Genomic DNA, 15,100 nt, shown 5'->3' on the forward strand with positions numbered 1-15,100 from the left:
AAGAAAATTGAATACCAAAAATATAATCAAAGGAAAGTAAATATAGGTTGTGACAGATCAAAGGTTTCTTTCTGTGATAGTAATAAGATACTATTTTTTATTTAAACTCTATATATTGAATTTTTTCTTATCCTAGATAACTCATGTTGACTGCCTTTTTGAAATACTTTGAGTGTTTATGTATTTGTTTCCAACATAATCAAGAAATTCTTTTTTTTTTTTAAGATTTTATTTATTTATTCATGAGAGACACAGAGAGAGAGAGGCAGAGACATAGGCGGAGGGAGAGGCAGGCTCCCTGTAGGGAACCCTATGCAGTACTTCATTCTGGGACCTCGGGATCAGGACTTGAGCTGAAGGCAGACACTCAACCACTGAGCTACCCAGGCGTCCTCAAGAAGTTATTTTTTTAAGTTTTTATTTAGATATTTTTAACTTATGGAAAAGTTGTAAGAAAGATCTAAGGAACTCCCATACACTCTTCATCCAGATTCATCAGTTATTAACATTTTGCCACATTTGTTCATCATTCTCTCTCTTCATTTCGTTAAATCGGCACTTCTTAACCAGTGCAATCCTACTCCACCCCGACACCCTGGGAACATTTGGCCACATCGAGAAACATGTTTGGTTGTCACAAGTGGAATGTGCTACTGGCCTATGGAGGGTAAAACCCAGGGATGCAGGGATACCCTACAACACACAAGACAGCCTCCCAAAAGAGATTTATCCAGCCCAAAATGTCAGTAGGGCTGAGATTGAGAAACTCTGCTCTAAATATACAAAACTAGAAACAATTTACATTTCAGCAATGATGGCACCATGATCTCTGGTAGGAAGCTTATTCCATCCAATCTGTCCTCCTCTCCCTCCTTGAACATATCCTGTTGCATTTGGGCATTGGCAGTCTCACCCATTAGACCAGGGAGCTCCTTGATTCTAGGGTATGGGGCTATAGAAAGGTCGTATGGCACAGTCATTAAGAGTGTGCACTCTGGTGACATGCTGCCTGGTTTTGAAGCTTGGTTTTTATCACTTACAAGCTTTGTGACCTCGAGCTAATTATTTAACCTTTCTGTGTCTGTTTACTCATCTCTACACGAATCTCTCAAAGTACCTGGCTCATAAAGTCATAGTAAATTGAATGCATTAATACATGTAAAGCTTTAAAATAGCACATTATAAGAGCTCAAAAAAATATTAGGTTGTATTTAATCTATGTTGAGCAAATGTCAGTTAAGTGTCTCCGTGGGAGGCAAATATATTGAGTAATGAAATAAGGAGTAAAGAGAGTTTTATGTTTCATAAACAATTCTTTTTTCCCCTAGCAAGCTCAGTCTCAGTAGCACAAAGCAGAGGGCCAGAAAGAATGTTGGTGTCAGAACCAGAGAGACCTGGGTTCAAATCTTAGCTTCAGTTCTTAATTTCTAGCACACATTAGTGTCCTCTAGGTAGGATTAAGTAGGAAATTATATACCATGTATTGATTTCATCCAAGTAGCAATATGACTAAGAGCCATTCTTATTTTTTTAATGTGATTATTTTGTTATTTCTCAGATCTATTTGTGATTGCTTCAGATTTAAATTATGTTCTGAATATTAAGCTTTATTTTTAACCTGGCTCTGCCCCATTTTATTTAGCTGTAAAATGGGGATAGTGCCTACCTCCGAGGGCAGTTGTAGGAATTAATTGAGTCACTGCGTACCAAGTGCTTAGAAGAATGCCTAGTGTGTGGAAAGAACACTGGAAACATTTGCTTTCACTCTCAATCCTCTTTGAACCTCATCTTTGATTTTTTTTTTTTTTTTTTAGGCTTCCATCACAATCATGTAGCTCAGCCTCTCTACCCTCAACTAGCCACCCTTCCTGATTTCCTGATCTGGGTAAGGAGTACCAGCATTCTCCTAGTCACCTAGATTTGAAACTTTTGATTCATATATTTTGTTTTCATCTTAAGGGTCAAGAACTGGGGATCCCTGGGTGGCGCAGCGGTTTGGCGCCTGCCTTTGGCCCAGGGCGCGATCCTGGAGACCCGGGATCGAGTCCCACATCGGGCTCCCGGTGCATGGAGCCTGCTTCTCTCTCTGCCTATGTCTCTGCCTCTCTCTCTCTCTCTGTGACTATCATAAATAAATAAAAATTAAAAAAAAAAAAGGGTCAAGAACTTTGCTTACTTCTCATCTTTTCACTCCCTTTACATGGATACAATGGTCTCTCAGTACAAATCAGCATTCATTGAGAGGCAACTCAATCTAGAGCCTTCTGGTTTGGGTTTCTGTTGTTGGGACTTCCCTGTCCTTTCCTGAGTCTACCCCCCAAGTCTAACCTGATTGACTCGTGCTCTTCACTTTTCTACACCCTGGAAGGAACACAGAAATCTCTAGCTGGCTTGGCTTAGAAATTTGTCTCAAAGTCTTAGTTTCTTTGGTACTAATGTTTCACATCTCTCCTTCCTATCTTGGCCTCACTTCTTGGTATTTATGGATCTCTGGTGTCTTAATTCTCTTCTCAGACTTGGCTACTGATCCTGTCTTTATATTTACCTCCTTTGATTTTAGCCTGTCTATCTATCTGCCTCCCTCATTTCTGACCCATTTATTATGCTGGCCCCAGTATTGATGTGTATGTGCCCTGACTTTTAACATTCCATATTTATGGTTTCTGACTCATTGGTTTACATAGGTTTGAAAAGCATGTCTTGTATTTCCCTCAGCACTATTGATTCCTGATTCTCCTGGTCACTGCATATTTCTTGCTCTCCTCTTAATGCTGAAATCAAGTCAGTTGTCTGTTCTGCACATTTTTCTTTAACTTGATCCATCTCTCCCCTCTTCCTTCCTTCATTTGATAAATATGTGTCAGGAAATATCTTAGGAGTTGAGTATATGGAAGTAAACAAAACAGACAAAATTTCTGTATCATGGAGCTTAAATTTTAAGGCAGCGTGCAGGGGAGGTGAGAGAAGAATGACAAACACATATCGAGTGATGATAACATGAAGAGAAATAGAGTAAGGGGGCAGATAGATTTATAGACGGTCCTCAACTTATGTGATTTTTAAAAAATTTCACAATGGTGTGAAAACAATAAGCATTCAGTAGAAACTGTACTTTGCATTTTGGATTTGGAATTTTCCTGGGCTAGAGATCTGCTGTATGATCCTCTCTCATGATGCTGGCCAGTGGCAGTGAGGCAGAGCTCCTATGCAGCCACACGATCATGATGGTGAACAACCCATACACTGACAACCATTCTGTAGTCACACAACCATCTGTTTTTCACTTCCAGTATTTAATCAATTACATGAGATATTCAACACGGGAGTATAAAATAGGTTTGTGTTAGATGATTTGTTCCCAACTGTAGGCTGATGTGAGAGGAGCAGCAGGGGCAAAGGCAGGAAGATGTGGAAAAGCAGACATTCTGGAAGCTAGAAGCAGCTCCTGGGGCCGGAGAGCAAGAGCATGTTTCAGAACAGGGTGACAAGGCTGGAGTGGCAGACCGTGTCTTGTTGCAGAGGAAGAAGGACCTACTACCATCCTAAGGGCTCTGGGTGTGGTGGGGAGTCAAAGAAGAGATTTAGGCAGTGATATAACATGATCTGCTGTGATATGTGAGAATGATCACTTAGGTGTTGGAATAGGGTAGTTAGAAGCAGAGGTAAAGAGACAATAGGGCCCCTTCTCTGACAGCAGGAGTGTGATTATTAATAGCATCAATTATGGTCCTATTTCAAACTGTTTACACTCTGATATACTTGTCTCTTATTTTCCTATAGAGATTTTATTTTAATTTTTTTTCTAACAAGACTTTTAAAAGGCATTGTTGAGTATAATTAGATCTTCTTGAATTGCTCTGTGAAGATCTATATCATCATTGTTGATCCATTTCTATTTATTATAAAGAACTTTCAAAGATTCATGGATGGTGGTAGATTTCACTATAATTGCCTTTGAAAATATACAACCCCATTACATGCTTACCATCTTGTTTGAGTACTTGTGTCCTTGACTTTGGGGACTACCTGCATGCCAACATCTTTCTCGAGTTGCTTGAGGGTAAAATTTCCATCTGGGTAGGCTGTACACTCAATATAGGCATCTTTTACACTGGAAGCATTTTGGTCACTGAACTTAATTGGCGCTCCAAATTTACTTCTTTTTCGAGAAATCATATATGTAATCTGCAACAGCAGTAAAAGTAACATAATCAAGTCCATGGAAAAGTGGGTGTATGGTGGACAATACTGGTGCTCTGCTCAAATCCTCCCAAATCTCTTTCTATACTTTGTTTGCCCCTCCAGCTCTGTATGCTTTCTATTTCCAGGGCTGCCACCTACTGCTCTTCTGCAGAGCACTGCTTTAGGGCTACTGGGACCACTTTGGTACAAAGGTACCAAAAAATAGGACGTGACTGGAAGCTTACATCTTGACTAGTGTTGGACTGGTAGGAGACATGTGTAAGCCTATCTTTTTTGCTGCTGTTTGGGACAACCCAGGTATAATTTACATTCCAGGGTTCCCCTAGGGGTTCAAGCTGAAGCCTTTCCTCTACTGGACTTGTGCCTGAGACTGCATCCTTGGTAAGGACTTCTGCTCTGTCCTTATCCTGCTACTTTTCCTATTCTTCTATGGAACATTTTCATAATAAACCACTCACATGCAAAGCTTCTCAGGGGCTGAGAATGCCACTGTGTCAGTTTCCTAGGGCTGCTGTAACCAGGTGCCACAACCTGGGTGCTTTAAAACAACAGGAATTTATTTGAACTATGATCATAGTTGTGGAGGCTGGAAGCCCAAGATCAAAATGTTGAAGGCTTTGTTCCTTTTTAGGGGATCTGAGGGAGAATCTGTTCTTGCCTCTCTCCTAGCTTCTGGTGATGGCCAGCAACCTTTGCTGTTCTCTGGCTTGTAGATACATCACTCCAATTTCTGCTTCCTTCTTCACATGGGTTCTCCCCATGTCTTTGCATGGCTTTCTTTTTATAGGGACACAAGTTCTAGAGGATTAGCGACTCCCATTTCCTAATAGGGTCACATTCTGAGGTACTGGAGATTAGGACTTCAACATACCTCTTTGGGGGAACACATTTTGACCCTCAATACCCAAAGACTCCAAACAATGACCATTCTTCTATCAAAGGAAAAATGACATTTCCACTGGCAAACATAGCAAACCTCACAGATCCCTCAGGAAGCATTATAGAGAGGAAACACACTGAAGATCATATCCAAGCCTCTGACCTGTTTTGTAGATTCCTTAACTGATTCTTCCTCAATTTCTTTTTCACTGCCCAAAGAAACCCATGGTTTAGAGACAGGTGGCCTATAAACATATAAATCTTCTATAATATGTTCCTTGTAGTCTTCCTGTTCTTCTGCTATTTCTGGAGGCTGGAGTAAAATAAATAGCATGCTAAAATACATGACCAGAAGTAGATTAAAGCTGCATGTGTATATTTTACAATAAACTTTACATTTGTATAAATTCATTAAGCACTTCCTTATTTTCTTTATTGTTGGTACATGTTTTTCAATTAGGAGAAGGAAACTAAGCAAAAGAAAAGAAAAAGCCCCTTTTAGTCTTCACAACAGCCCTGGAAACAGATACTGTTGGTGCCAACACTTTGCAGACAAGTGGTTCAGTAACTTACTCAAAGTCATGGAGACAGGAAAATGAGAACCAAGAAAATGGGACAAAGAGTGGCCAACAGCGATGTTACTCCAGATTTACCATTTCTGTTCAATGAAGGGCAATCAGTACCTGCTACTCTGAGATGTTTGACTTAGTTCATCCCACATTTACTGTTTACCTACTTTAAGTGTCAGAACCTGGTCTAGGCTCCAGGGAAAGAGAGCTGAACAAGAATAATCATACCCATGCATAGGTCTCCCCTGGAGGCATTTCTTCCTTCTGACAACCAACAAAATGCAAGGAATTGGGGTATGCTTACATTTAAATAGTTTTCTTTGCCTTCTTCAGTTCCAATAAGATAAAAGTTAAGTCCATATTTGAAGTCTTTGTCATAAACAACCAGAAGCTCATCTCCGGGATATTCCTATAGGAGTATAATCAAAAGGGAAGGTCAGCTTTCCTTCAGTTTACTCAGACACAAAATTGATATATTTTTAATCAATCATAAAAGGGTAACCATAGTGCTTATCTATGGCTCAGAATCCCAGGTTGTAAAATTATTTTATTAACATAATATAGCTCTTAAAGCTCGGTAGGTCCAGGGAAATTTACCATGCAATTTTATTTCTAATGGGAAAAAAGAAGCATCCCTTTTATTTGGTGTCGGTGCTCTATAGCATATTTGGAGGCAAATTATGAATTTAAAAAATTAAAGCAGTATGGGAAAATAAAGGTACATTCCTATTCTAGTTGAAATTGGGCAAGGATGAGTTTTTCTGGGTGTGAAGTAAGAATCAGTCATTGATAGATAGGTGTTTGCTTTTCACAAAGGATCATCAAGCAGGATTCCAAAGGAGACATGGGCAAGCTAGCATTTGCCAAATGTGATGGGGAGAGGGGAATGGCACAATTTTGAATTCAACAATCTCTCTACCTTTTGTTATTATGTACTAGAAACTTCCTGAGGTAAAACTGAAAAATAAAGAGGGGTGTTGCACTTACTTGGATAACTTTTCTGACTGGATAGAAATCAGATACTGCAGCTCTGTTTTGAAAGTCTGCAAAAATATCTTCTTTTTTGATAAGCTTATAAGGTTGCTCATCTGTGACATCTTCATCTATTCGGCAGTTAAATATTTCCTGGGTCTGGGTAGTTAACACCAAAGGGTAAATTTCTGGATGACCTGGGGAAGGCAAAGTAGAATTTGGACATTAAATATAACTGCTTAAAATAGTAAGAAGAAACATAAATTTGTTTGCTTTAAATAATTGTCTTGGTTAAGATTTTAGAAGACTTTAGAATAATTGTTCTTATTTTTAAAGTAAGTATATCCATTACAGAAAATGTCAAAAAGGTAAAAAGAAGAAAACAACAATTATTGGTAATACTACCTTTCAAGAGAGCCTCTATTAAGAGTGCCCTATTTTCCCTCTCTCAAGATGTCTTCTCATTTTCTTATCCTTTTTCATTATCATCAGTTTCCATGGTCCCAGTCTCAGCTCTGCATCTATCCCCAAAACTCCCTCCCCCAAGTCTCCCTTCCAGGGTCCCAGAGCCCACTCTCATCTTTTCCAGACCCTATACACCTGGACATCCTGACATCTTTTCTCCTACTGCTCAACAGATGTGCCAGCAAGGGGAGAAGTGCATGTGGCCTCTTAAAGTGGAATTTAGGGCTTATTTTCCTATAGAAAGATTTATCCCCCCCCTCCAAAAAAGAAATATTTACCCCCCCACCCTAGTGGCTCTATGACACAAACTATCAGGTAATTTGGAGGGGAGGGGAATGACTATGTGCATAACACATTATGATTATATGTGGAGATGTATTCCAAATTGCAATCAGTTGGCATAATAAACATTTGGAATACAAGTTGTTCATAAATTAGGGACAAACTTTCATTTTTCCCTTCCTGGGAGTTGAAAATGGGGGAGCTGGGATCCAAACTAAGGTCCCTGCATTCTTACTACCATGCTGTACTTTCTTTCTAATGTGTGGACACAGCAGAGCACAGGAGAGGGTCCTGTTCCTTCCTCACACATGGTGGGGGAAGTGACAGATTACATCCCACAAGATACAGTGAGTGGTAGTTACTGACTTAGTAGTTGATAGAGCAGGAGCCACAGACAGACTTAAGCACTAAGTAACTTACTCCTCAGAATCTTACTGTGTGTGTACAAGGAAGAGGCCTATCCCCTACAAACCTTAGCTTATACCTCAATTGCCCTGCATTTTGAAACAGAGCTAATTTAAATAACTCTCATGTATTTCATCTGTTTATTTATTTAACATTTTGCTTGCTATTTACTTTTTTTTTTTAACATTTTATTTATTAATGAGGAGAGAGAGAGAGAGAGAGAGGCAGAGACAGAAGAAGGCTACAAGCAGGGAGCCTGACGTGGGACTTGATCCCGGCTCTCTAGGATCACGCCCTGGGCCAAAGGCGGCGCTAAACCACTGAGCCACCCAGGCTACCCTGCTATTTACTTTTTAAAAAGCAGTTTATTAAAACATAATTGACAAATAATAAACTGGATGTATTTAAAGTGTACAATTTGATAAATATATGCATACACCCATGAAGCCATCACCACAATCAAGATAAAGAACACATCCATAATCCCTCTTGTTTCCTCTTGTCCCTTCCTCCCTGCCTGCCTCCCTCGCCCCTAGGCAACCACTGATCTGCTTTCTATTACTTATGGCTTAGTTCACTGTTCATGGAATATTTACAAATGCAATTACACAGCATGTATTCTTACAAATGCAATTACACAGCATGTTTATTTATCTTTTACTCAGCAAAATGATTTGAGATTCAATCGTGTTGTTGCATGTAGCAATGGTTCATTCCTTTACATTTCTGACTGATAATCCATAAAAGAAAAGATCGATAAGGCAAAGATTTCTTAAGATTTATGACTTTGAGTGTTATATCTAGGATATCTTTGCCTAATCCATGGTCACAAAGATTTTTCTCCTAGGTTTTCTTCTAGAAGTTTTATAATATTTGGTTTTATATTAATATCTATGATCTATCTTGAGTGAATTTTTGCATATGATGTGAAATATGGACTGAAGTTTTTTTTTTTGCATATAGATATACAATTATTCCAACATCATTTGTTGAAAAGACTGTTTTTTCTCCACTCAACTGCATTTGTACATTTTTGAAAATCCATTGACCATATATATGTTAGCCTACTTTGAGATTCATCATTCTCATTTTTTGGTCTATGTCTTTATAGTATCTTTTTTTTTTATAGTATCTTTTTAAAATAGTAACAACAGGGGCACCTGGGTGGCTCAGTGGTTAAGCGTCTGTCTTCAGCTCAGGGCGTGATCCTGGGGTCCTGGAGTGAAATCCCACATTGGGCTCCCCACTGGGAACCTGCTTCTCCCTCTGCCTACATCTCTGCATCTCTCATGAATAAATAAATAAAATCTTTAAAAAATAAAATAGTAAAAAAATAAAATAAAATAAAAAATAAAATAGTACAGTGTGAACCATCTTTGTGATGGCCCACGTAAAGAAGTGTGTGTGTACTACCTAATTTAACTTCTAATAATCTCATGAGGTAGGTCTCACTACCTTGTTTTTCAGACGAGGAAGTAGAGGCTCAGAGAGGTGAAGTGATTTGTGACCGCACAGTTATTACATGGTGGAATTAGGAATTGAGCCAAGTCTGTATAATTCCCAAACCTGTACTATTAATCACTGGTGGTAAACAGAATAGAGTCGCCTCATAGGTGTCCATGTCCTATTCCCTGAAACCTGTGAATAAGTTACCTTATATGACAAAAGGGACTACCAGATGTGATTAAGGTAAGGAACATGAGATGGGGGAGATCATTGGATCCCTGAGGAGGGCCCAAGGTAACCACAAGTGTCCTTGTAAGATGAAGGCAGGAGGGCCGAAGTCAAGGAAGGAGATGTGACAAAGAGGCAGAGGTCAAAGAGAGAAAGATTAGAAAATACTACACTTCTGGCCTTGAAAATAGAGGAAAGCACCAAGAGTCCATGAATGCAGAGAGCCTTTAGCTGAAAAAGGTAAAGGCGCGGATCGTCCCCTCAAAGCCTCCAGAAGGAACCAGCCCTGTTAATATCTTGATTTTGATCCAGTGAAAGTAATATCAGACTCCTGGTTTCCAAAATAGTAAGATAATTAGCCATTTAAGTTTTAAGTGTTTTAAGCCACTAGGTTTGTGGTAATTTGCAGCAATAGACAATACACTACTGATACTCTAACCGGTATTAAAGCATGACTTATACTTTGGATAAATTATTTAACTTCTGGGAGTCACAGCATCTCCACTTCTGTAATGGCCATGATAATGCCTACTTTGTAGAGACAAACAAATGATAAGAGTGTGCCTGGCACAAAGGTATTGCTCCATAAATATTAGCTACATGTAAAAATTACATTTATTTTCTAGACACGTCTAGACATTGCCCTTTGGAACCTTAGGCAACAGTTTTTTCATTAGTTCATCAATCCCTATGTTTTTAGAAGGAAAGGGAATCCTAGTTCCCTGGGGCATAAGCCACAGTCCTGAGTGATGGTTGACAAAGTCAGGACCCCATGGCAAGGAAGTCGGAGTGGTCCTAACATTGCCCTGGAAGGCCTGGGGGTAGAAGAGAGATGCTATAGTATAAAATAAATCAACACCTACCTTCAAGTCTTACTACAACATACAAAGGTTTTGTTTTTTTCTCCTTATATAGACATCTATTTTTTATCCCATTTATTTTCTGCTGAAACATCTCCATCATGCCCCATTCTCAGCTTCATGGATTTTCTTGCCAGTCAACACATTTAGTCAAGAAATATTTATTGAGCAACTACTATGTGAAAAGCATAGTGTTGGTACTAGTTAGACTATCTAGAGGGAGACATTAGACAGATACATTCAGAAATACAGAAGTACAAATCATGACAAGTGCTATTTAGGAGAAAACAGGGTGAAAGGTAGAACTTAGAACTAAGAAGAGTGGGAGTGATGGTGGTCTGTTAGATAAGAATAGGGAAAGCCATTTATTCATTCATTTATTCAACAAATATTTGCTGAGTGCTTATTATGTATCAAGATCTGTTCTAGGCATTGGGGTACAGTGGTGAACAAGAGTTACTGTTTCCCCAGAGTACATGTGTGCATGTGTGTGTTTGAGTGAGAGAGAGTGTGCACAAGGGCCAGCCAGGTGTGTGTGAAAACAGATTATAAATGCATAAAGAAATAAATACAGTCAATCTTCATTATTCGTGGATTTTGTATTGCAGATTCACTTGCTAAAACTTATCTGTAACCCCATTCTTGCTTTGGCAGCACGTATATAAAGATTGGAATGATATAGAGAAGATTAGTGTGGTCCCTGTGCAAGGATGACACACAAATTCGTAAAATGTTCCATATTTAAATAAAATAAAACAAAATGTATTTGTAACCCCAACGTGTAGTCATGGTGCTTTTACCATCACTAGGGGCCATGCTTATGGTGGCAAAATGTTTGAGCTGCCCAACATCCACATTCCCATCTTTTATCAGCCCTAAAACTGTAAAAAAGTGTCCTTCTGTCTATGTATGTAGTGCCAAATATTCCACATTTTTGTATTTTTCTTGTTGGTGATTTTTCCAGTTAAATGGCTTCCAAGCATAGTGCTGAAGTTCTTTGTAGCATTCCTAAATGCAAGAAGGCTGGGATGAACCTTATGGAGAAAACACGGGTATTAGATAAGCATTGTTCAGACATGAGTTGTAGTGCTGTTGGCTGTGAGTGAATGTTATGAATCAACAATATATATTAAATAAGGTGTCTTTAAACAGAAATACACATAAAACAAGTTTATGTATTGATTGGCTAATGAAAATGTTGTGACCAGAGAGGCTCATAGGAATCTAACTCTATATTTACTCTAGGAGTGATAGTTCAGTATTTGCTAATTCAGTGTTCACAGCTACTGCATAGAACTTCCAAGAAAAAGAAGAATTGGCTGTACTTTAATTTTTGAATTAGGATAAGTACTATGAAGGTAATAAAATGGTACTAGGTGAAAGAGAGGTCAAGGAAGTCCTTGTGCAGAGGTGGGATTGGAGTCTAGATCTGATTAGTGAAAAGGTGATATTGCATAGAAATCTATCCAGGTATCAGGAGTAGCAAGAGCAAAGGCCCCAAGGCACTAATAAATTTGGTGTGCTCTGTGCTAAGCAAGGCTGGTGGGCTCTAGGTTAGGGTAGGATAGTGGTGGGGAGGGGAAGAGGAGAGGAGAGGAGAGAGAGAGAGAGAGAGAGAGAGAGAGAGAGAGAGAAAGGCAGATCCAGGACTGCTATAATGAAAAGTAAAACAATGGGAGAGTTTAGGCAGGAAAGACACATTACCAAGTGGTGTGCAGAATGGATTGGAAGAGAGTGAGTAGAATCAGTGATACCAGGTAGGGGTTAAGGAACCAATCTAGATGAGAGATGTGGAGGTCTGGACTAAGCTTGCAGATGTGGAGATAATGTGAAGTGGATGGGATGTATTTTAGAGGTGGAATGGTTTAGATTTGGATGGGGAGGTGTTGAGGGGGAGAAAGGAGTCAAAGACAACTTCCAAATTTCTGGGCGGTGCATTCATTAATTCGATAAATTATTTATTGGACAGTGTGCCCTGTTCCTGTGCCATTTAAGATCAGCTGGCATCCTCCTACCATCTTCCGACCTCCACCCCCCCTTCTACCACCCTGGCCCAACCCACCACCTTCTCTTTCCTGGGTTCCTGAAATAGCTTTCTGACTGATCTCTGCTTCTGTCCCTGAAGTTCTCCGCTGAGTAGCCAGGGTGACACTTTAAAAAGTCAGATCCCATCTGTTTAAATACCACTCAAGTAGCTCCCATCCTACATGACTAAAAATCAAAGCCCTTACAACCAACTACAAGGCTTTTAGACCTTCCTCCTCCCCAACCCTCATTGTTTCCTCTCTGTCTGTAAACACGAAGTACATCACCTAAGTTAAATCTATGAGGAAAGTTTGAACAACCAAAACAAAAGGTGCTATTGGAGTAAGATTATTTAGCCTCTAAAAGTAGGAGCAACATTAATTTGGTTGTTTAAGTTCTAGTTTATTTCCTTAAAAATTAGCCTCTTTACTTGAAATAGTGGGATCTTGCCATGATAAATATTGCCCATGAGCCAGAGTCTTAAAAATATCATTCTAATGAAAGTAATAACTTGCAGACTCACAACACTTTATAGTCTCTTCAGTAACGATACCATGTTTGATTTGCTCTGCTCAAGTCTGTTTTTCAGCTTGAAATTCTCTCTTCCACTCTTACTCTTTATTCTTTAAAATTTTTCACTTTATATCCAAATGACATAATGTAATTTTAGCCCATGTGGATCTTGATCAATCGCTTCAATTTGTATTGTTGTTTGCTTATTGCTTATCAAAATGTAAAACTGGGGACATAAATTCCCAATTATATTTCCACTTACCCATGCTCTCCATATTTAGAGTTTCTGCTTCTTCACTCTCTAGAATACAATTAAATGGTGTCAAATTTACATTTTTGAAGCAAAAAATGTTGTAGTTTTTACAGTCTTTTACTAAAGCCTCAAAGCACAAAACATAAACATAAATACACAATGAAGACAAACTATTTTATGAGTGATTAAATAGAATTTGAATAATTATCTTTGTTTCATAGAATGATCTCTTAGCGATATTTTCTCTATGGCATTCATTCTATGACATTTAACAGGTATTATAATGAAATGAATTAAAAATAAGAATAAACCTCCATACTTTAAATCCTGTATGTGGTTGACTTTTTGACAACAAAACTATTTCATTGCGTGATATATAAAACCATAGTCATTTTGGTTGCTAATGTATATACAGATGCTAGACCCATAAAAATCCCATCGATGAAAAAACAATCCTACCAGGTAATATTGGTTTGGGTTTGCTCCGTTTGGAATTTTTTCGGTCACCTGAGCTCTTTTGTTTTTGAGATTTTGGAGCCATGGCTCTGAGTTAGGCTGCGTAAAGAGACAACATCATGAGTACATTCTGCTTTACACTTTCAAATAATAAGCATTATCATTTGATAAAACATAAGAATATGTTTTCTAAGCTTTGCCTTTGGTTAAATCGACATGTGTCTTCACAGAATGGGTGTTCTGTGACCAAAGGTTTATTGCAATAACAATCTTACTGAGAAGATCTTGCCATTCCGGGGGCACCTGGGTGGTTGAGAATCTGCCTTTGGCTCAGGGCGTGAGCCAGGGTCCTGGGATCAAGTCCCGCATCGGGTTCTCTGCTCAGTGTGGAGCTTGCTTCTGCCTCTATGTCTCTGCCTCTCTCTGTGTGTCTCTCATGAATAAATGAATAAAATCTTAAAAAAAAAAAAGATCTTGCCATTCTGGTGGAGCCATCCAGCTGAAGCACACAAAAGTGATCTGCCAACCCTTCAAGGGTTCAGCCATAGGTGCCACCATGGAGCATGAGAGAGGATGCTGCTTCCACTACCTCTTGCTGCTGTCCCATCCCAGGGAGCTGTTGCCTGCTGCCCTGTGGCCGGCTCCCCAGTGGGTGCCCTAGCAACAAAGACAGGCTGCAAGTCCACTGGTAGACACAGGCCCATAATGTACATATATGTACATAATTTTAAAAATTAACATGATTTCAATAGTACTTAGGTCCTAACCTGTGTCCGTGTAACCCTGGTGTCCTTACTAGTGCTGTCAGAGAGTGCCTCCAAAGTTTTCTGTGAAATCACTCATCAGTTTTGAGTGAGGTCATCTGCTATCACATGAAATCCTTGTCATCCCAGTGGTCTACGCCTCACCTTGTCAGATGGTTAGGAGTGTGATTTCAGAGTCTGAGCAGCAAGGTTGAAAAACAGACTCTGCCTTTGACCAACTGAGTGATCCTTGGCAAATTATATATCTTTGAGTCTCTGTTATTCATGTTTAGGGGGGGGGGGGCTGATAATAAAAAAAAAACCTACCTCACAAGATGGTTGTAATGACTAAATGAAATAAAGTTGTATCTTCCTCAACTCAATCATATCAGACAGACTGGCTGCTTTTTTTTTTTTTTAAGATTTATTTATTTGGGTCATCTGGGTGGCTCAGTGGTTGAGTGTCTGCCTTTGGCTCAGGTCACGATCCTGGGATCCTGCGATGGAGTCCAGCATCGGGTTCCCTGTAGGGAGTCTGCTTCTCTCTTTGCCTATGTCTCTGCCTCTCTGTGTCTCTCATGAATAAATTAAAAAATCTCAAAAACAAAAGATTTGTTTGTTGAGAGAGAGAGAGAGAAAGAGAGAGCATGACAGTAGAGGCAGGGGGAGAGGGAGAAAGAATCTCAAGCAGACTGCTCTGAATGCAGAGCTCAACACAGGGCTTGATCTCACGACCCTGATACCAGGACCTGAACCCAAATCTAGAGTCAGTCACTCAACCGACTTCACCACCCAGGTGCA

General features: G+C 39.4%; 1 protein-coding gene and 1 non-coding gene across 2 annotated transcripts in view; one reads left to right on the plus strand and one right to left on the minus strand.

The window, feature by feature from the left end:
* Window positions 1–15,100, minus strand: part of DNAI3 (dynein axonemal intermediate chain 3) — a 69,633-nt gene that overhangs the window by 47,348 nt on the left and 7,185 nt on the right. The window contains exons 2-7 of the mRNA XM_026004806.2: window positions 13,560–13,655; window positions 13,110–13,148; window positions 6,639–6,820; window positions 5,956–6,060; window positions 5,246–5,395; window positions 3,986–4,185 (exon numbers count right to left, since the gene is read on the minus strand). Of these exons, the coding sequence (XP_025860591.2) occupies window positions 3,986–4,185; window positions 5,246–5,395; window positions 5,956–6,060; window positions 6,639–6,820; window positions 13,110–13,148; window positions 13,560–13,641 (758 nt within the window). The 5' untranslated portion in view covers window positions 13,642–13,655. The remainder of the gene's footprint in view (window positions 1–3,985; window positions 4,186–5,245; window positions 5,396–5,955; window positions 6,061–6,638; window positions 6,821–13,109; window positions 13,149–13,559; window positions 13,656–15,100) is intronic.
* LOC112924524 (U6 spliceosomal RNA) lies at window positions 10,952–11,054 on the plus strand. Its single transcript, XR_003235906.2, has one exon. It is a non-coding gene; the product is annotated as a U6 spliceosomal RNA (small nuclear RNA).

The sequence above is a fragment of the Vulpes vulpes genome, chromosome 3 (genome assembly GCF_048418805.1).
Source record: "Vulpes vulpes isolate BD-2025 chromosome 3, VulVul3, whole genome shotgun sequence".
NCBI lineage: Eukaryota > Metazoa > Chordata > Mammalia > Carnivora > Canidae > Vulpes > Vulpes vulpes.